Source organism: Hippoglossus hippoglossus, chromosome 6, assembly GCF_009819705.1.
Source record: "Hippoglossus hippoglossus isolate fHipHip1 chromosome 6, fHipHip1.pri, whole genome shotgun sequence".
Lineage (NCBI taxonomy): Eukaryota > Metazoa > Chordata > Actinopteri > Pleuronectiformes > Pleuronectidae > Hippoglossus > Hippoglossus hippoglossus.
This window is the reverse complement of record NC_047156.1, coordinates 12,271,847-12,294,408: the sequence shown is the minus strand read 5'-3', so window position 1 is coordinate 12,294,408 and position 22,562 is coordinate 12,271,847. Positions and strand designations below refer to the sequence as shown.

The following is a 22,562-nucleotide window of genomic DNA, read 5'->3' as shown; positions in this document are numbered from 1 at the left end:
TGTGTGTGTGTGTGTGTGTGTGTGTGTGTGAGTGTGCACAAGAGCTTATCTGAAACTGAACCACGTCTACCCTCTTATTATCTCAATTATTATTTATACTATAAATATATTAATTCCTTATTTTTGTTATCCAGATAATAGTAATACTATTAAATAATATCTATAGAAATGTTAAATTAGTATGAAAGGCAGCAAGAAAACCCCAAAATATTTAATTATAAATAATATTAAGGGCAATTCTTTTCTATTAGCCACCTCTAAATGTTTAGTGATTTTTTAGTACTCAAATCATTTAGTAAAAAGTAACAATATCTCAACATAAAAATACAAGTAAAATCCCTGCGTTGAAAAGATCACTTAGGTTGAAGCACATACTAACAACAAAATGTATGAAAAGAATCAAAAGTGAAAGTACTCAAAATGCTCAAAAACACACGATCATATCTCCCATATTTCAGCTTCCCTTGGTTGGCTGCCTGTGTACTTTAAATATTGAAATATTGCTGCTGTTAGACTTAAGGCTGCATGATTTGCCACAAAGCTGTTTGGTGGAGCTCCCATTCACCAGCCTGTAGTTTGAGATTGTCTCGTAAGATCCTGTTCGCTATTCCTCCCTCAAGGCTGAAGACCGTGGATAATGAGAGGGCCTCTGTTGTTGCTATGTTACTTGTTTCCCTTTATTCTAAATTATGTATTTTTTTGTAATCAGCTGCTTACTGAGACAAACAACCAGTGATGCTCACATTCACACCTACGGACAATTTTAAGTCTCCAATTAAATGAACAGTAATCTGCATGTCTTTGGACTGTGGGAGGACGCTGGAGTACCTGGAGAAAACACAGAGACATGGAAAACCTACAAACTACACACAGGAAGACCTCGGCCTAACTGGGATTCAAACCTAGAACCTTTTGTTTGCTGTGAGACAACAGTGCTAACCACTGCATCACCGTGCCATCCCTGGTGCTAGATTAATAAGGTCATATTATTATTATTATCATTATTATTAACACTGATCTTTTTTAATGTTAAATTGTTACATAGCTAATCTCAGAAATCTGGAAAAACTGTCATCTCTTTTAAATAACTCAAACATCTAGACAACAAACATCAATCTCTAGAAAAAAAAAACACCATTTCAATGGGAATATTCACATGACAACAAAACACAGACAATCAAAGTGGTGCTCACAGAAACTGGCAGGTTTGTTTTATTGTGACTTGTGTTGCTGTTTTATACGGGTACATTTAACTCGGATACACACATACCATCTGCATGTCTAATCTCTCTCTGTTTAGGTGCAGCGTTTGGACAGACAGTCGCATGCGGTGACTGACAGGACAGTGTGGTGGCTTCTAGTGCCGTTGGCACACAGGACGGGTACTCTGAGGGGCTCTGTCTCCACGGCAGCACAGCACACACACTCCTGCTCCACAGCGGCCCTCTCCAGGGAGTACATGGCCTTGCTGCGGCATTTGCCCTGATGGACGGACAGATGGACAGCACCACAGGGAGAGAGAAAGGGTGGGATGGTGAGGGACAATGTTATGATTGAACTTTGCTAATCCTCGAGGGAAAACCTATTAATCATCTGTACAAATATGTGTGTGCATGACTGCGTGTTTACTTGGTCTCTTAAATGAGCCTTTAGTCTTTAGGAAATTAATGCGTCTATATAAAGTCCCCGAGGTGACAGCATGTGTGCATGTGTGTGCAGTCTCTCACCTCACAGTAGTGCAATTCTATCTGCTGCTCTGACTGGCAATCGTCCACTTTGATGAAGTTAAGAGTTCCCACTGTCCTCCGACACTCTGGCTCCGTACCTTTGCATAATCACACACTCTAGTTAGAATCAGAGCATCTAGACTTGTCACAGTAGTCTGGTCTTGCAGAGGCCACAGCTCAACTTACACATCTCACAGCAGGTCGTTCCAATCTGGCTGACTTTCCCCTGAAAAACAAACAGAGCAGCACAGAAAGTCTTTGTTAATATTTGTGGCAGACACTCAGGTGTGGGTGTGGGAACACTGTGAGATGGACGGCAGGGGCGGTTGGTGTGGTCGTCGTACCCCCTCATCCAGACAGGCTTGGCGGTTAAAAGGAGGGCAGGTGGTCAATCTGGTCTGCTGGACAAGATCTCCTTTACTGTTTACACCACAGGTATGAAGGCTGCAACCGTCCTCCTTGGTGGTGTTCACCTGGAGGAACAGATAATAGTATAGTATAGAATATTATAGTACAGTACAGTAAACCATGATGTACTGGTGACAGTACTGGATTCGTGTATTCTATACTATATTGTACTATTCTATACTGTACTGCATCATAATACATTATACTATACAATAGTACTCTATTCTATACGGTACTGTACTATACCATACTATACTATACTACAGTATACAGTATTATACTCTAGTGCACTATACTATACTGTGCTATACTATACTATAACATAATGCACTATAAAGTACTGTACTATGCTATACTATATAGCACTATACTATACTATACTAAACTACTGTATATTGCACTGTACTGTCCTATACTACACTATACATTTAGTTTAGGTAAGTGCAGCACAAACCAATCAGCCACAACATTAAAACAGGTAATTGTTTGTATGTTTTGAATGAAAGCATATCATGACATGGCACAGTAGTTTTTATAGTAAACTATAATATCGAAGAGTATATTATGATGCATTCGCCAGTCTGGATTAAATGATAAGAAGATATTTTCTTGCAACAGTAACTGAGTGTTACATGATGTCCGGAGGCTCCGACCACAAAGCACCTACCTCCACAACGATCGTTTTTCCATCCGGCCTTTGCAGGAAGCAGGCGGTGGGAACACAGCGGCCACAGCAAGAATTTTCCTCCTTCTGCAGAGTGTATCCCTGAAAGTGTTGCGGTTGATACCACATTTTATTTCATATTTCAAGACATCAGAATGACATTACTGTAAATACAAAGATATAAATGGTTATAAATAATGAACTATTTACCTCTGCGAATAGAGTAACTCGGAAAATGATGTGGTCAAAATTTAAGGATGAAGAGGGAGGAGATTTGATGAGAGGATTAGAGAATATTTGATGAAAAGGATGGAAATTAGAATTTATTGGTTAGTTATGATGATAATAAACAATAATGGGGATAATACAAAAATAATAACGAGGGAACGATGGTTACCATGGGGCAAGTGGGGCATCTGAACCGTCTGCAGGATAGACTGTATTTATTGATAGCACCATGCTCTATCGTACAGTCACAGTGTGTACACACATCCACCATCAGGCTCTCCCCTGCCTGCACAAACACACACAGATCAAGATGGATGACTGAAAGTACTATTCAAATTGTTTCAATATGAGGGTCCTGCTTTCTGCATGACTTACTCCTATCACAGTGTTGTTGAGGACACAGGCGTCCATGGGAGCTGTAGAAAGAAAAGCACAAATACTTTATTGCCATTTATTAAAAAAGGAAAATAAACCCAAGGCATTATCAGGTCATATTCAGGGTAATAGACAAAACAAGGTGAGAGAGCCCCCAGCTGGACGGATACTGTAACTGCAACTTCTGACTCATAAAACCATCTTGCTGTACCAGATTATATGGCTGCAGCTGTGTTTTCCACCCCTGTGTGTGTGTGTGTGTGTGTGTGTGTGTGTGTGTGTGTGTGTGTGTGTGTGTGTGATCTTCGTATGCATGTGTGTTTACCACAGTGGCAGCGGGGGCAACAGTCCTGGGTGTCGCAGCGTAACTCGGTTCCCAGCGGGCAGGACGGAGTGTCCATGACGGAGCAGCTGACGTTGGTGGCGGAGACAAACACGTCGTCTTTCCTTTTCACACACTGATTTAACACACATTTATCATGTGGGGACTGCCACACCTCACCCACCTATAAAAAGACACAGGTGAGATTAGACTCACCAATAAAATCAATGGATGTTTAGATTTTTTCCCCTTATAATCTACATCCAAAGCAATTATGAGCGAGGTGCACATGAAAAAACACTTCTAATATGTCATAACTTGTATAAAGTATTATTTTAATGAGCTTTGCCATGTAGGGTATTACAATAACTGCCTTTAACCCCAACAGGAAATTAACAATTCTATGCATTTATTATTTGTATAAGTACGATTCATCTGTACACATACACTTCTGAGTCTTCCCCGGATTAGTGTGTCTCCTCGCATCGTTCCCCCTGACTCCACACAGCTGCTTGGTGAGCACTTCCCACAGCACGCTCCTTGTGATGAAGTGTATGCTGAGCCCTTGAATGTACAACAAATATGTAATAATTAATGGTAGCTAGAAACATAATGCAGCCTCGTTTGGTGTGTGTGTGTGTGTCTTACCCAAGGGCATGTCCGATCGCAGAGAGGCGAAGTACACTGATGGATGTGCAGAGATGTCTCTTTGTCCTGCAGCTGGGTGCAACTGCACTTCTCACATCCGTCGTCCCATCCACTGCCCAGTGGGTGAATCACCCCACCGACCACACACACCTGCAGAGACACACAACAAGAAAACAGGACAGTGTTAAACAGTAACAGCACAGAAATGGAAACGAATGCACTGAAAGTTGAACCCAAACACACACACGCACACGCACACACACACGCACACGCACACGCACACACACACACACACACACACACACACATGCACTCACCTTGTCAGGCAGGCAGCTGGTCTCTGTGCAGCCACAGTCGTTGGTTGAGGAGGATGTGATGAACCCGGGGGTGCAGGTGTGTGTGGAGTTATGGCAGCTGCACGCACATTCAAACGCATCACAGCACGTTGTCTTTTTCACTGAGAGCTGGCGATGTGAGGGACAAGTCGGGGGGGCTCGGATAGGGCACTCTTCCTTTTTGCAGACTGACACAGAAAAGAGTTTTGAAGCATCATATCTAAGAGAGTTAACATGGATGAGCTCTCTCTTTTACAGAGTCTGTATAATGGAGGGTGAGTTGACAGCCTACCACATTTATGTATGGGCTGACATTCCCCGGGGTTTATCAGAACCACAGTCTGCCCATCCTCACAGCGCGGCACTTCAGGCGGGTCACACTTCTCTCGATCACACACTGAAAAGTCAGAGTGATAAGGTCTTTTGTGGATGTGCATGATGAAAACAGAGCATAGGAAACTGCTTATACAGTATCGTGCCAATATATTTCCTTCACTGTCGAGGTAGCACAGGTCTTTTTTTACTACAAGTTAATTTGTCTATTGCAAATAAATGATCTCGGACTTAAACAGAGTCTAAATTTGTAGCATCAAAGCTGTGAGGTTTCAGCGCCAGACTTCCACCCTCTCTTCTGGGATTGACGTAGTTTCACACACGCACTTTGCTCATTTCTGCATTTCATGTACTTGATGTGTTGTGTGTCCATCTGGAGGTGCCGAATAAAATCTCAGAAAGTCCAGCAATGACTTGTTTACTTACCACACTCGTATTCTGGGCAGCACTTCGAACCTCTCTTCTCCTTCAGGATCTCACAGGCTCCACACACTGGATCTGCACACAGACACACACACGGACAACTCATTTGAAAGGTGTGATGTTTAAATCCACAAAGCAAATAATTCAGGCTTTGCAAAACCACAAAAACAGACACTATGAGTAAAAACAATAATAAGAGGACGGGTGATTACTTCTGACGTCATTGCAGGGCCGGGCAGTGCAGTTGATGTGTTGTTGGTCCAAACACATGCAAATCAAACATGGGTTCTCATCTGGTACCCAACTTTGCATATACTGTAAAAACAAAAGAAAACCATATTCATTTTTATTGGTTACATTAAACACCAGGGGGCGCTCACAGCACACTTTAATAGTGCACACTTTCTTTGCTCTGTTATCATGTGTTTTTCTGTCATTAAGACATTTGCATTATTCCCTCACACATTCAGTCATATTGTTCTTGTCTTGTCATGTGTCTCACCGTATACGTGCGTCCACCGTGGTCGACACACTGCCTGCAGGCCTCTGGTGACACACACTGTCCGTGATGCAAAATCGTCCCTCCAGTACAGAAACAGCCTTCAGTAGGCGTGTCCATGCAGGATGACGCGTTACCCCTGGCAACTGACCAGTCACCACGCAATGTCTGTATGTTGTCACATGTTTGCACACAACCTGTCCGGCATGCGTAATAGTCCGTGGATCTGGGGCACGGGTATGCTACAACGTAAAACAGGGAAAAGTTTAGGTACATATTCATATTTTACATTTGTCCACAGTCGTGCGTGAACTGAAACCTTTACACCTCGGTGCATCAGAAAAAAAGAGACTCACGGCAGAGGTGGTGTCTCCTCCAGTCCACACACACGCCCCTCTGTCTGCAGAGGCGTGCATAGTGCGTAATGAGCTCACACACATCTGACTCCATGCATGCCTGCTCCTCACAGTTGGCAAGGAACACCTGAACGGGAACGAGCTCGTGGCACGGCTGAAACACCTCTGAGCGCAGGGCCTGACATCCCATTGCTGCGGCAGGCGCACACCTTTCTATTCCCTGCCTAGGCAGACACACACTGCCATCGGCAGCCACGGTCCAGTCTGAGGTAAAGGCTAACAGGTCAGCGGTTGAACTGCCATTACGTAAAGAGAGGACGCTCGCCTGTTCCTCCCCACAGGCACCTGGAGGAAAGAGACAGTGTTGCACTTGTGATGGAAGCAAATAAGAGGAAGAGAAACAGGGGGAACGTATAATCGGGTGTTGTTTCTGTTACCGCAGAGTCCAGCAGTGTGGCTGGTGGTGGAGGAACTCCGCAGCGTGATGGTGAACTCGTTGTTCTGAGGTGTGAAAGCCACGACATAACCGTGGTCTGATTTCAGCTCCAGCATCACTCCGCCGTAACGCACCACTTCCAGACCACCAAAACGCCACGGCAGTCCAAGCTCTTCCTGGTCAATCACTGCCTACTCCAAATAAAACACACACACACACACACACTTTTATAGTAATAGTGTATATTTCAGTATATCAGTCCAGGTATCCAAACCAGCAACACTCACACACACACATACCGTCATATCATCCTTCAGCAGCAGCTTATGTGCTCCGTGAATCACTTCCACTGCTTTCATGCAGACCTGGTTGTAATTCCCTGCGTCCTGACAAGGTCCGCTGTGGAGTTTGACCTCTGACCCCTCGCCGAGGCTTCTGCTGACAGTGAGAAGTGTGTAGGAGCACAAGCCCTCCCCGTGCAGCCTGAGTGCCATGCCGTCAAACCTCACCACATGATTGGTGGAGCTGCCCATACACATGCCTGTCAACACACACCAGGCAGGAGCAAGGGAGGGTTTTGCACAGTAGTCAGGACAATGTGTGATGAGTTAAATGTGATTGCTAGAAACTTTAAATCTGATTTTGATGATGCACATACAGGGGCACTCCCAGTGGCAGCCGCAGGCCTCCTGGACTTTGACGGGTGTTATGTTGTTTCTGCAGGCCGGTGGCTCCAGTCGGTCACAGCTGACTTTGTGATTCTGCACAGTCACCACCCCACTGGGACGGCACAGAACAGAGTGGCAGCCGTCCTCCAGCAGCCACGACTCACCAGGCTGAAACACACGAACACAGATCGAGATGCTCTGAGGACTGTTTAAGGTTGCTGCATTGATGTAAGTGGTTTTCAAACTTAACACACATTACTCACCTTTCTCTGAATTCCATTATCATCCACACACATTCCTGGTGGACCAGCTGGGAAACAAAGCACAGAACATCTCTACTCATGCCATCAATCGAGGTTATGGTTTCAAACCTGTCTGTTTGTTTGTCAGCAGGACGATTCAAAAGGTGTAGTGCAGGTGTTGCCTGCTCTTGCTAGATTTTCCAGGATTACCAACCCTACCTTTAAGGGGACTTTGGGCCTTAGCGGGGGTATGAGCTTTACTGATTTCCATTCTAGTTAAAAATGTAATATCTTTGTTAAAACTATAACAAAAGAGACAGAATTATTTCTTGCCTTTAAATAGTTATGCCAAAACAATCTAAATGTATCATTCTGTGTAAGCACCTCTGCAGATCCTCTCTGTGTAACCATGGTCCAGAGTCAGCAACATCAGTAACTGATCCATGCTTTTCAGATGCAGGGTGTTGTCTTGGTTGCCATGGCGCCCGAGTATGCCAAGCTCACGGCTGTCATAGCTTTGTCCCACCCCGACGGGGAACACCGACACACCTGAGGGATGACACTCTTATCTGTGAACTCTGACAGAGGAGAGTGAAGGACTGAATTCTGAATTGAGGCATCCAAAGTTCATTTCTTAATTGCGGCTCACTTACCTGCCACCAGTGCTTCATTAGCTGCTTCTTTGACATCATCGCTCGATTTGTCAGTCACCAGCATCACCACGGCCTTGGCGACGCCCACTCTTCCACCACTGCTTGGTGAGATGGACATCCGCACGGCAAACTGCAGCGCGGACCCTGCAGAGAGTCGGACTTAGCAGTTAAACTAAGTGTGAATTAGTGTCTGCTTTAATGTGCGTTTGTGTGTATGCAATACCGAGTGCGGGGGCAGCGGTGGTCCTGCTTGGGATGCTCTCAACCAGGTTCAGGAGCTGTGATTTGCTCTGTTCTTCCTTCCAGGTGAGCTCTGCCGTGTTGGTGTCTCCATACTGAACCACACTCACCTGAGTGCCATTCAGACCTGCACTCACAAACAAGGTATTAAACCACTGGATCAATGCAGGGGAGGAAGATCGTAGTAGTATATACTGTATGTACCTTATGGATAGAACAGAGCATTGGGGCCATAATAAAAAACTGAAGACAGGTGGAACTAATAACAATACTACACAACAGTAAGAATCAGCTCACATAACGACATGCAATAAAATGTTGTAGTACTTTTAGGTTCTGGGTGGAGCCTACCTATGTCAGCATCCTTGATGAAAGCTTTCACAAACGTCTTCATGTCCTCAAACTGGTTTCCGGCCTTCAGCAGGAACATCACATCCACAGGCTTCTTACACGGCACTGTGCAAAAACATATTCACAAATAAACAGTAGCTAAGGACCCCGTGTCGACTGAATGATTAACACGTCTGTCTTCCATACCTGAGGGTGGCAGAGTGGAGAGTGTTGGGGGGACCAGTGTAGGGGACTGGGCCACCACTGTGGTGTGTATGATGTTGACTACGCGGTGAACCACGGACATCAGATTGTTGGGGTCACTAACAATAATCGGACGGTCAGGGTAGCTGTACTGCATCAAGTCTATCTCTTGCAATTTTGGTCCAACTCCAATAGGATACACTTTTGTGGTGCTGGTGCTGTTGGGTGTAGGACGTGTCACCGTGTCAGTGGGGGGGTTTTCTGTCACCAGGAATACGAGCTGAGAAGGGGTGTGGCCACGTGGCGGCTTGGTGCTTGCAATGTCCTGGAAGATGGTGGAGATGGCTGCGCCTGTGTTCGTCTTGCTTCCACCCCTCCAACGAATCTGCCTCAGTCGCTGCAGCAGCTGGGTCTTCTGTCGCCGAATTTCCCACCGACTGATCTCCACAGTGACTGTTACTGAGTATTGGATCACAGTGATGCGAACAAACTCCTCCTTTTCTGTCAGCTGTGAAATAACTTCCGTCAGGAAGAGGAGCGACTTGTTAAAGTTGCCCTCACCAACCGCATCTGAGCCCTCCACTATAAACGTGACATCATGGACAGGAGAAATGGGAGATGCCGATGTGGTGGATGGAGAGGTGTTGTGGAGTTGTTGTGTGGGGTTTGGCTGCAGACCAGGAGTCAGGGTAGTGGTGGTCGTGAGCTGGCGTTTTTTACCCATAGTGGGCTTTGGCGCAGGAGGTTTCGGCTGCTCAGGCTCCAACCCCAAGGTGCAGAGGTAATCTGACAGCTCCATCAGACGATCAGGCAGCTCAGCGGTGCTGCTCAGCACGTAGGCCCTGTTTTCTTGGTTGGCCTTTGTGATTTCATTGATCTGACCCATGTTTACCCCAGGACCCAGCGCCACTGTCAGGGTGGTGATGGCTTTTCTACGGAGCATCTTGACAGTGCTGCGCATGGACCGAGGGTTAGCACTGGCAGTCAAGATGATGGCAATACGGCCAGCATGCTCACGCTTGTTCTTATCATAGATGTTGATTACCAGATACTTGATAGCCTCATCCAAGAAAGCTGAATCTCCCCCCGTGTAACGCAGATCACGCACAGTCTTCTTAAAGAGCCATTTCTGAACCTGCAGGCAAATGTGATGGAAAGAGAATCAGGACGATGAGGAAACCATGTTTATTTTGAGCCAGCAAAAAGGTTATTTCTGAGCTACAGGCACCAATGACACATTATTCTACACTTGTGGATATGTAAACAAATTTACTCTTTATTTTGTGTACAATATTCAGAATCTACCTGCAGGTCATAAGTTTTCACTCCAGAGTGGTAAAGCAGCACTGTGGCTCGAGTGTGAGCCGAGCCCATGCGAAACCGTTCCACCACTCCCAGTATGAACTCCTTGGTTGCCTGAAATTCCTCTTCGCTAAGGGCTTCCGAACCATCCAATAGGAATGCCAGATCCATGGCGCGGTCACACGTTCCCTCGGGCATTAAGGTGGTGAAGGGCAGGGTCGTGAAGGCGCTGTAGGTTGGTGTTGGTGTGGGAGTGGTAAACGTGGTGAGGGAGGTGCAATCTTCACAGCTGAGGGTGTTGTTGTCACAGTGACTGAAAGAAGAGAAACGTCAGACACCCGGAAACGTGCAAAGAATCGAGTGCTGCAAAACGCTGAGTGTTGTGATGCAGCGTTACCATATTCTGCAGTGGTCTGGATCATCATGGTTCAGAATGACCTTGTTGCCGTGGGAGATTCTCTGACCCTCATGGATACACACCTGACACTGAGAGGGATCCACACAGCGCATGGCCACCTCGTCCAGTAGTTGGCCTGAGAAAAAACGTTTGTATTTCAACGTGTCCAAATATATCAATAAAGTGAGTGTTGAGTATTTGTAGTACCTGAGGGGCAGACAGCATGGCAGCCTTCCACACATGAGAGCGAACAGTGGAGGGGATCTGGGTGCTGGCAGGTGATTGGGCAGGCAGCCCCACAAGTGTTATACCTCCACTGACATGACTCCTCCCCTAGGCCTGGGCTCCTGGGGTTCAGCTCCTCACAGCTCATGGCTAAGGAAACAAAGGGTTCAAATTAAAGCAGAATTCTGGTAAATAAATGATTTGGAATCTGTCCAGTAGATCACCTCCACTGGAATTTAAATGTAATCATATAGGGCAACTTTGACAGGTCACGAAATGTCCACTAAAAAAGATTTTTTGCTGTTATTCTGGATAAGAGTCTGGCAACATTACACACGTGTCGCTCAACAAAAAGTCTAAAAATGTGTCCAATTAGTGGACTGGCGCTGTTGCCCCATAACATTACCTTACAGCCACTGCTGCCGTGTCGTGACTGCCGGCAAAGAGATGTATTGGTCCGATTCCAAATGAAAGGACCATTCATTCACACACACTAACATTTGTAAACATAAGGCCCAGATAGAAAAAGACTGTAATTTGACCTAACTAAATATGTCTCTCTCTTAGTAGTAAAAACAAGTTAATTTTCTACTTCTACCATTAAAGAAGAGTTTCAGAACATCGCATCACATCTTATATGAAAAAATAGATAACACAGGCAAAAAAAATGTAATAATGCTACAAGTAAAAAATTAATACAAAGACAACATAGACAAAATAGGGCAACTTCCGGTTCAGTGAGCGGAACAACAAACGTGTTAAATAACATGATGCAAAAGATGGAGAAGTTCTTCACACGCACGGCACAGATCATTAGACCTCCAGCTGATAGCCACACCCCTCTCGGAACAAGCTTGAGCGTAGGCCGCGATGACGTCGCAGAAACACGCGCAGTCGCCCACTGACGGGCAGGAGCACGCTGCCTCCACGCACATGTCCACATACGGCTCTGCATCCACCTGGAGACACACAGGAAAAGGTAAGGAAAAGACCAAGAGTATGAGGAATGCACATGGGATCATGGTGATATCTAGTGTGTCTGTAATAACACTCACCTGGCTGTTGCATTCTCTAAAGGGGGGAGCTGTGATCACACGACAGGACTGCTCCACTGTTACTAACTTGACAATGTTGTCGCTGCATGGAATCGGTATCTACACAGACATGTACACAGACATGTACACAGACATGTACACAGACATGTACACACACACACACACACACACACACACACACACACACACATATGAACATATATACACACACCCTTCCATTGTATTATGATGACAGCATAAATATTAAAACTGGAAACAGGGCAGGAGAGAACACATGATATTTCCCATTTTTTTAAATAGCTTCCTCTCTAAAGCTGTGGACATTTTTAACTTTTCCTCCACTGTGCAATATCATCAAATGTATCGTGTGACATTTTTATTTATCGTATTCATCATGTCACCTTAAAACACTGTGCAATAACTATCATATTTATCATACCTTAAATACATTGTGCATTATCCATCTTATTTATATTATATCATAATTATCTATATCAGCCACTTTACTGCTGTTGTATGTTCTTTGCACACGTCGACCAGTGTTTACTATATTTTATTGTAGAACTATATTCTTTTTTTGTTCCTGTCAAAATCTTTTTGCTTTGATATTTGTATATTTCCCTGTTAAATCTTTATAGGTACAACTGATATGAGAATGGTACTTTTATAATTTCGTCATCCTTGCACAATAACAATAAAGTTCTTGAATCTTGAATCTGAGTTCCCTAAATGTCTGAGAATTTACCTGTGTTACGTCGGCACAGCTTGGAACCACCTTCCAGGAATTTCCAAAGTGTGAGAAGTCGACCTCGAGCTGATTGTTACTGCTGATCAAGTCGTTGTTGACGTTCCCATCAAAGTTACCACACAAACCGCACACCCGGCCCTACACACGATGAAAAGAATGGAACAAAAAAGTGAATAAAAACGTTTCAAACAGTACAAACAAAAGGTGTTTTCATACACATGTACCCTGTACGTGGCTGAGATGTGGACCAAGAGACGGGTTCCCTTGTCCCAGCTGAGGGAAATGTGCTTCCCCAGCAGCAGAGTGTAAAACTGACCAGATCTCACGATCTCCACCTGTGAGCCTTGCAGCACCGGTTTCTTCATCTTCACCTGTATGAGAGAAAGACCGAGTGATGGCACAGTCACACTCACATGTATGCAATGTACTGTATGCCACATCCATGTGTCTCTGAGTTTGTTACCTCTCCATGTTGCATTAAAATCAATCCTCCATTGTAAAAGACTGTGACAGATTTTGCACAGCGATGTCCCACAATTCCACAGGCCTCATTCTCCACCAGCACTCTGAATGAACCCTCTTCTCCATGACACATATCCTGATAAATGATAGATTAAGAGATTAACTATATATATTTTACATCTATATTAACAACAATCTTTTTCTGGATCTCTTACCTGGACCAGGACATACTGGCAGAGGCCAGGAAACGAATACTTGTGGCCATCGAAAGTGATGTAATGCCCCTCCCCCACCGTGCGGCACACGCCATCACACACCTTCTCTGTGCAGCGCCACTTCCTGTTCTCACACACACTGCAAAACCAAAAGACTGTTGAGCCAGCACAGTGCATGTATTAGCCATCATAGACCCACACATGAAAGCCATTCGTTTTACCAAGTGTTGCAGTCCACAGAGATGGCCTGTCCTGATGTATAGGGTCGGTTGTTATGGTAACAAGGACACTGCTCCGGTGCAATGCAGTCTCTGCGGTGACGCACCTGAAATCAATCAACTCCATCTTAGATGTTCGGTACTTTATCTACAACACACACACACACACACACACACAAAGGAAACACGCCACTTACTGTGCCGGGAGGACAGAGGCAGCCGGGGATGCAGGCGAGGCTGACACAGGGCAGGTCCAGGTTCTGGCAGGTCCTGGCACATTCCAGGCCTTGTTGTCCAGCATCGCACTGAGCACGAAATAACGGAGGAGGGCACTGGGTTGACCGCCGCTCTGCATCAAGAAAAACAACATGTCGTAGTTGAATTAGATTAAGTTATCGTTCAATTTCTACAATGAAAAACTTATTTGGGGCCCACAAGAAATTATTAACTCCGGGAAGAAACTTATGTTTTTGTCCCTTTCCATTAAAAGCATCAGGCAAAAACTACAAAACGGATTTCCACGAACATGGGCCAGGACAGATTGCAATGTTTTATGTGTGGATCTGGACAATCTTTTTCTTTCACATTGCAAGAGTTTTCGTGACCTTTTCACCTACTTCCTAGAGAATAATTCATGGATCTCGATGAAGAAAATCAAGTATATTTAGGGGAACAATATCTATGAGGTTTGACGGAAATTTGGTGCAGCTTGATTGCGTTTAAAGGGAGTGATGGGCCTTGGTAGGTGGTGCGAATAATTTAACTTTTTGGACAATCAGACTAAAGACAGACCCAGTTGTTCACTGTGTAAAAGGGTAAATCTCAAGTTAAATACAGTCAATCAAATGAAAGATGTGACAACACAAGTCATATAAACTTATATTCAAAGGTCATAGGTCAAGTCTAATTGTACCTCTGGATGGTGCCAGGTCATCATCGTAGAAGAGGTCAGACAGAAAACTGCTAATTTCAGGGGAGCTACAGCGCATGGAGCCATTCTCACAGTAGCTACACACACAAAAAAAGGTAAATTAATATCATATAATTAGATTAGTTTCTGAAGATACACACACACAGTCACTGACCAGATACTGTTGTGATCCGCGTAGACGTCATTCGGCTGGTAGAGCTGTCCGTCATGCAGGCAGGTGCACTGGTCAGCTGTCACACATTCTCCAGTGTCGCTCAGATAGGTTCCACTGGGACAGAAACAGCCCTCTTCACACACCCTCTCCCCCTCGCATCCGGCCTCAGCCCCAGACAGAGCAGTGCACGTCCGGTCACACACACTCCCACAGGCCTCATACACTCGGCCTGCAGGGCACTCCAGCTCTGACAAAACCAAACCAGGCCCGCTCCTGATTAGTCATCTGTTCTCAGTTCAGTTTTTATCTGAATATGTGTAAACATCTTTTTGACAGAAAAAAGGTTTGAACCATTATGATACGAATAGATTTTCATGTGGATTTGACGTCCTGCTCTTTACATACTTAAAGTTAAACCTTACCCAGATAATTACTGACTTTTTAATTGTTCCACAAAGCTCTGTTCTGTCTAAAACTGCAGTGAAACAGTCTTATATAGTGTATGTGCATATGAATGTTTGGAGTGAGAGTTACCACAGAGTGAAGGAGACCTCCAGTTGAGCAGCACTCCTTTGGCAGCGCAGGCAGCTGCGTAGGCAGACAGAGAAGAGCAGAGACACTTCTCGCCGTCCACACATGCGCACACGTCGTAACGACAGAATCGCAGGAACTGAACCGGGTTCACCAGAAAGTGGCACGGACTGAGCACGTCGGACATTATCACCGCACACGCCTCCTCTGCAAAACGTACTGAAAGGGGTAGGAGGGTTAGAAGAGTTTGGTTATTTTTATTGGATGACATGTCTCTTTGTAATAATAGTAATAACAATAATAATAATAATCATAAAACTATATCTCTGTTGCTTAGAATCTTAAAATCAATCAAAAATGTATCTGGCAGCCAATGAAGGGAGGTAAGAATAGGAGAGATTTGGGCTCTCCACTCGGTGTCCATCTAAAGAAATGCGAGCAGCAGCGTTCTGCACCTCCTGAAGCTGAGACACTGAGGATTGACTAGCACATCTTAGTGAGGATACCTCTTTTGGGGTTCGTGGCACATGGATCGATCTCATGTTTGTGCACGGATTCACAGTCTCCATTGATCCTCCAAGACTGGCCGAAAACCTGAGGAGCTGCCTCCACCAGTCCAGAACCAGTCAAGAAGTCGTCACCTTGGTTACCGTTGAAGTTACCACAGAGACCACATGTCTGGCCCGCCCATCCTGGTCCCAGCTGGGGCGGTAGACAGAATTTAGTACAATTGTTTGATTCTCTTTTTTACGCATGTACTGTCACCGAATTTTTTTTTAATCTTTTAAACATAATGCACCTTTAAGAGCACCCGGCCACGCCCATCCCAGTCTAGACGCAGGTCATCTCCGAACTTGACCCATACAGAGGACTGGACAGATCTCTGGATATGCAGACGGCCTGGGAAATTGCACAAGACAAGGAAATGAATCGTTGAATTCAACACATGTGGAATGTAACTCTAATCCACTCATCTACCAACATGGCGTACCATGATGCATTGGGGTCTGGATGTCCATGCTGTTGACGGAGACAACTCCGCCGTGCTTCAGCTTCACTGTCATGTCCTCCAGAGCGGGCAGGCTGAGCGTCACAGAGCGCGTGCACACAGCATCCTGATCATCTGCACACTGAAACAATGACAGGTTAAAAAAAGGCTAGTGGCAGGAAAGTGACAGAAAAAAATCTGTTAAAAACAAGAAACACTGATTACCTGCACATTCTCAATGATGACAGAAAAGCCTTTCTCTGTGCAGTCTCTAGCCAGCAGATACTGACAGTGGCCAGTGAAAGTGAAAAACTTGTTGTCGAAGGTCTTGAAGTGCGACTGTCCCACCACCAAGCACTCACCTACACACAGACAGAACAGACGGAACACAAAAATATTAGAAACACAGCAAATGTATTAACCAATGGGATAAAGTGCAAATCGACTCATGCCGTGGATCTCTCTCACCAGGGCAGCCTTCGTTGGTGCATTCCCAAGAACCGTGACGACACACGCTGTAAGAAAGAGACACTCTTTAGAAACATTTTGAAAGAACGTCCGTGAGGTGCATGCATAGTGCCCCTTCTCACCAGGTGTTGCAGTCCTGGGAGATGGTGGATCCTGGAGGGAAATGCCGTCCCATATGCACACAGGAACACTGAGATACCTCCACGCAGCGATCGCCGTCCAGGACCTTACCCACTGAAACACAGGTACACACCACATCACGACGGCTACCAGAGAGACAGAGCGAGAGGAGGTGCAGCGAGCGGGAGGTTACCAGGGCATGTACAGCCGTCCACACACTCCTCCTTGCAGACCTCCTGGATGTTGAGACTGTGGCAGTTGGTGGAGCAGGACTTGGTGCATTCACTGTACTGCATCCCAATTGGACACTTGGGGACTGTTCGTGAGAAAAACACATATTATGATTACTGATGTAACTTGTTAGGTTTCTATGACCTTTTATTGACGGACACACTCACAGCACTGGCTCTCCTCCTGCCAGCCTCGCAGCAGGATTCCATGGGCGTGGCACGTGCGGGCATACTCCAACAGGATTGGACAGTAGCAGTCTTCGCCCTCCTTCTGGTCACAGTGACACGCCTCCTCCTGACACAGTACCAGGAAGGCCTCAGGAGAGACCAGGTGGGCACAGTGTAGGAAAACACTGGAGGTCTGCAACACACTGCAGCTGGACAAGATCTACACATACACATGCACAGAAACACACGCACACACACACACACACACACACACGTACAATGTGAGGTATTGAGATACATAAAGAGGAATTTCATTATGAAAAACGTTCTTTATAAATACTGTCCTGCTTGATTAAAATATTAAACCTAAAAAAAGACCTTGATTGTTGTTGACTGAATAAAACTCTCGACTTTGTATTGTCCCTGTCATATCGCGTCAGCTTAAAAAAAACTGTGGATCAGCAGTATGGCATTCAGTGAGTAAGTTTAAAGATGGCAAATATAAAAAATAAAATATTCACCAGTGGAGTCTCTCTGGTGTTGTTACAGGACTTGCTGAGCTTTGAGACACGTCGACAGGACTGCTCGGCTCCCTTCACTGCCCACGAATTTGCAAAATCATAACTGTCCTCTGTTAGGAATCCTGAAAATACACACACACGCACACGCACACGCATACACACACACACACGCACACGCGCGCACACACACACACACACACACACACACACACACACACACACACACACACACACACACACACACAAATGAGTTGACAGATTTCTCCTTAATCTCATCCTACCACCACTGTTTCTCTTACCTTGTTATCTTTTCCTGTTCTAAATTGCTTCTCTTCCTGTTGCTGACTGGTGGTAACCCAAATCATTTCCTTAATTCCAGTAATAATGGACCCTTCCTACAGTTTCTTCACATATCCCTTATAGGCACAGTTAAAGACGTTTGACTCGAACCCATTTCCCCACGTGTACCCACCCTCTTGAGCGGTGTATTCATCAGCCGGTACAGAGTTGAAGTTTCCACAGAGGCCGCAGGTGCGGTTGGCGTGGTGCTTGGTCAGTGCCAGGGCGATGTTGGCTGCGTTATCAATGGTGACAGTGAAGCCAAACTCCTCACTCCAGAGCTTATAAAAGCCCAGCTCAGAGCCCACAAACACAGCGTGAGACGCATAGGGCAGAGACAGTCTGCAGAGAAAGGAGACACACATCAATCTTGGTGGATTTTTTCTGCAACAAGTCGTAAGTGAACTTAAGCATAACTGATGATTGTTGCACGACAACTTAAATATTGTATTACCTTGTTTCGCCTTGTGTGAGCCTGCCATTTACAGACAGGTGCAACTCAAAGGCGTCTCCCAGATACAGAGTGACTCCTGTTCTTTTGCCATTGACAAAATCACCTGCAGATGCACAAAATGTCGTTTTTTTACCACAAGAGCCTGAAACAAACAGGTCTGTACTTCGAGACTTCATAACATTAACAATGAGGGTAAATAAGCTTTGAAACTATTTTAATTGGTCTAAGGTACATACACTATTTTATATCAGAGTGAGTATCAAACTCCTGCCCGATGCACAGTATGAGCCACCATTAGAATTCAAATGTGCTTTGTTCTTTTATTGAATCGTCTGACTATGACTCACCCAGTAGTGTGAAGGAGCGATGGTTGCAGTCTCCAGCCAGTAGGTAGCTGCAGTCTCCAGGAAACTCGTACAAAACTCCATCAAACGTGTGAACGTGGTGTCGCCCGAACAGACTACATCTCCCTGTCAGACCTGCAACACAAGCTGGAAACACAATATATACAAATATATATGAAACAGCTCAGATTTGTGTGCAAACCTCAGAAAGAATGTGGACACCCCCTCTGATGTGACACTCACCTGTCAGATGCAGGAGAATCCAAATCCCTGGCAAACACTTCCTCGTACACACCTGAAACACACACATCTCCATTATCACCTAAACTGACATCGACACCATCCTCTGATGTCTAAATATCACCTCCTTCTCCAGCTCTCTAAACTCCAGTCAGCCCTACCTCCATGGCTCCAGATGCAGGTGATTCACAGAATTGCAAAGAAAAAGGACACAATCCGCATGATGGTATAATGTGATGCTCTTTGTCGAACAGGCGGAATGGAGAAGACGGTGAAACACTGTTACACGCAACCCCAATGGAAACTATTTTATAGCAAAGAATGTGTCCACCCCCAGCTATTGTTGACTTTCGTTAAAAAGGTCCCTCCCCTCGTCAGGTTATGTCAAGAAGGGCAGAATATCATTCTGTCCACAACTCGGTGCCCTCAGACTGACACCATCAAACAGCTCCGGCAGGACAATACCAGGATATGCCCACTGATCGCCTGGCCGAGTAATTAGTCTACACATGCATATCTGTGTCGGCGCCAACCCAAACAATTCTGGTGGAAAGCACACTTGCTGGAGATATCTCACGCAACAACAGTGCGTTGCTGGTGCCACATGGAATAACACATGACTAAGATGTGCCAAAAGGACACGCACACATTAACACACACACACACACTGGGAACGTGTAAGGATCAACACTCTCAGGTGCAAACTGCATCGATGAGCTAAAACAGAAAGAACAGAGGAGGAGAGAATAACATCTCCTCTGTTCTTTCAAACACGTTGACTCATTCAAACAGTGAAACAATAGATCAAATATAAACTTGTATATCTTTAACATCTGAAACCTCTGTATTTGTGAGTCCAAATAAAAGCATCTAATGATTTTGAATCTTTGCATATTCTCACAGAGGCTATGTTGAGTAAAGTTATGCTGTCAATCAATCAATCAATCAATCAATCAATCAATCAACCAGACTTTATTAATATAGCATTTCCATACAAACGAAATGTAACAAATTGCCCGCACACACACACACACAGCAAAATAGAAAAGTAAAGTGAAAAGAACAGAAATAGATTGAAAGATAGAGGAAAGAAGATAAAATAATAAAATCCTAAGAGAAACAATGTATTAAAATGAGCAAAATCCTAAAATAAAATAATCTGAATGAATGGATAAACTCAGCTAAACTACTAACTATGACGTAGGTAGAAATCGAGAGACGTTCATGAGGAAGGATGTCAACCAAGCAGATGCGGGAAAAAGGTCTAATCAGCCATGCTAGAGTGTGTGTGTGTGTGTGTGTGTGTGTGTGTGTGTGTGTGTGTGTGTGTGTGTGTGTGTGTGTGTGTGTGTGTGTGTGTGTGTGTGTGTGTGTGTGTGAAAAACTGAATTGAATTACTTTGCCCAAAGAACATGGGGAGGATAAAACAAATTTCATCAACAATGCATCAGTTCCATCTAATATCACTGAACCATTGTACCAGTAAACCAGTACAAACACCAGACCTCTGAAACAAACTGGATTTTCACATTATTATCGTTCTTATTACAGCCCTTCATTTCCTGGTGTGACACATCAAAATGTTTTCCGTGAGAACAAAAATGTTTTCTGGTACCACCCTGTAACAATGTGTTGTTAAAAATGTTTCTTAAGACGGTGTGGGTGTGGTCAGACGAAGCTGTGGCTGAAAGCACTTTCATTTTTAAAATAACACATAATGCAGGTATTAGCCATGATAAGAGCTGATCTAAATCTCTAAATTCTGAGGAAAGGTGCATCATTGCTTCCATTCTTATCTGCTTTAGCTAAGGGTGCTCAAGACCAATAGTTTATAAAAGGAAAAGGGATAATGCCATCCCACAATTCCTTGCAGCTGCAATATTTAAAGCGATGCACCTGTACACGTCAATAACATCCACAACCGCATGATGACTGGTCCATACATGCAGTTGGGTTCTATTGGAACCGCAGGTTAATTACAAATTCTCCTTCACGTCTTTCCTAGGTCTCATGACATTTTTATTGGGGTCGAGGAAAAGTGAATAAGGCTAGTGATAAATTGACTTGACTGTGTCGTGCTTGATTTGTTGCATCTGTAAGGAAGGAACAAATTTCATTTCATTCTATGGCAATTCTTCAATGATATAATATCTGAAAACACCTGCAGGACCAAGAAAAAAGGTTTCTATGTTTAATCGAATTTAAATGTTTCTCTCACTTTTTCTGTATTTATGTAAAGTATTTAATAAAGAGACATGGATTCCTGACTAGTCTGTAGTTTAAAATGTTAAATCCATTAATAAAGTGGGGTTCATATTTAGTAATAAGCCAACAAGAGACCCTGAATAACATGGATATTTTGGGGGGTTTGATATTGATTCAAAAAATGTGAACTTTTAAATTCAATTTAACATGTTTGGCAATGATTCCCAAGATTACATTATAAAACCCTTGTGACAAAGAAATTAAACTGGGACATAAACCATTAACGTAAAGGTCCAGAGTGTACGATTTAGGTGAAAGGGATCTATTGGCAGAAATAGAATATAAAAATAATCATAGTGTTTTCACTTGTGTTTCATCTAAATTGTGCAAATTGTGGTTTTCTTTACCCTAGAATGGGCCCTTTATAATTAAATACTGGATATTTACATCAGGCGATGGTCCTCTCTACGGAGGCTGCCATGTTTTACAGTAGCCCAAACTGGACAAACTAAAAACCTTTTGTGTTTTTATGACAACCGAAGTCTACCACAGGTTCTCTTTCATGTTTGGAAGGGGAGGCTGAGGTGAGGGGCATTCAGCTGCAACATGCAACTTCACCACTAAATGTCACTAAATTCTACACATTGAACCTTTAATTATATTACTATAAATTAAATAAAACACAAATACAAACAAATATAAAGAATTTGAACTTATATAGGGCAACCGATAAATTGGTTGGGTTCTATAGCCATCAGTAAAACTTTTTTATAACAATCTATCAAGTCAGTGATTTTAAAGGTTAATAAATTAGTGATGAAACATTTTTGTCCAGATGCTCTGCAAACACTCTCAAAGAGATAATTGGTCGTTCTACTGGGCTGAGTTTTTATAAATGAATACAACATATCTATGTCTTAAAAATGATTTTGTTCATTTATTAACTTTCATTAATTAGTAACATCCAAATTGACTCATCTACTACTTATTGACCCCCTGTGCTGTCACGTGATCGAGAGGGCATGCCCGTGCACCGTGTTCATTCATGCACACTGGACCATCGCTATAATACAACCCGTGAACGCGCTTTTCTTATTCTGGGAGAATTACGTCATCGCACTGGCCAGGGAGCTGCTGCAGAAAGTTGCAACCAAGA

The 22,562-nt window shown here is 44.2% G+C and overlaps 1 protein-coding gene across 1 annotated transcript; it reads right to left on the bottom strand.

The window, feature by feature from the left end:
* Window positions 1–1,183: 1,183 nt before the first annotated feature.
* Window positions 1,184–19,469, bottom strand: vwf (von Willebrand factor). Its single transcript, XM_034588411.1, has 53 exons — window positions 19,363–19,469; window positions 19,205–19,256; window positions 18,965–19,108; window positions 18,618–18,720; window positions 18,297–18,505; window positions 17,825–17,946; window positions 17,304–17,523; window positions 17,099–17,221; window positions 16,908–17,019; window positions 16,786–16,832; window positions 16,543–16,679; window positions 16,321–16,459; window positions 16,129–16,229; window positions 15,836–16,031; window positions 15,333–15,548; window positions 14,799–15,045; window positions 14,627–14,721; window positions 13,911–14,062; window positions 13,717–13,820; window positions 13,496–13,634; window positions 13,282–13,416; window positions 13,043–13,189; window positions 12,816–12,956; window positions 12,071–12,169; window positions 11,818–11,974; window positions 10,998–11,165; window positions 10,791–10,926; window positions 10,397–10,706; window positions 9,095–10,226; window positions 8,909–9,013; window positions 8,541–8,684; window positions 8,318–8,461; window positions 8,049–8,213; window positions 7,686–7,732; window positions 7,413–7,590; window positions 7,054–7,295; window positions 6,756–6,945; window positions 6,319–6,663; window positions 5,966–6,204; window positions 5,676–5,778; window positions 5,467–5,538; window positions 5,000–5,104; window positions 4,690–4,895; window positions 4,373–4,522; window positions 4,172–4,288; window positions 3,728–3,908; window positions 3,403–3,443; window positions 3,197–3,313; window positions 2,803–2,901; window positions 2,072–2,200; window positions 1,914–1,953; window positions 1,728–1,825; window positions 1,184–1,482 (listed from the first exon to the last, which is right to left on the bottom strand). The coding sequence occupies exons 1-53, from the start codon at window positions 19,366–19,368 to the stop codon at window positions 1,297–1,299; spliced, it is 8,532 nt and encodes a 2,843-aa protein (XP_034444302.1). The 5' UTR covers window positions 19,369–19,469; the 3' UTR covers window positions 1,184–1,296.
* Between the last annotated feature and the right edge of the window lie 3,093 nt (window positions 19,470–22,562).

Bases quoted from the DNA above. Each gene is read 5' to 3' on its own strand.
- vwf (XM_034588411.1), bottom strand. The intron at 17,947-18,296 runs GTGGGTACACGT...GTGTATTTTCAG, and splicing joins TGAATACACCGCTCAAGAGG to GATTCCTAACAGAGGACAGT. The intron at 2,902-3,196 runs GTAACCATCGTT...CAACACTTTCAG, and splicing joins GATGCCCCACTTGCCCCATG to GGATACACTCTGCAGAAGGA.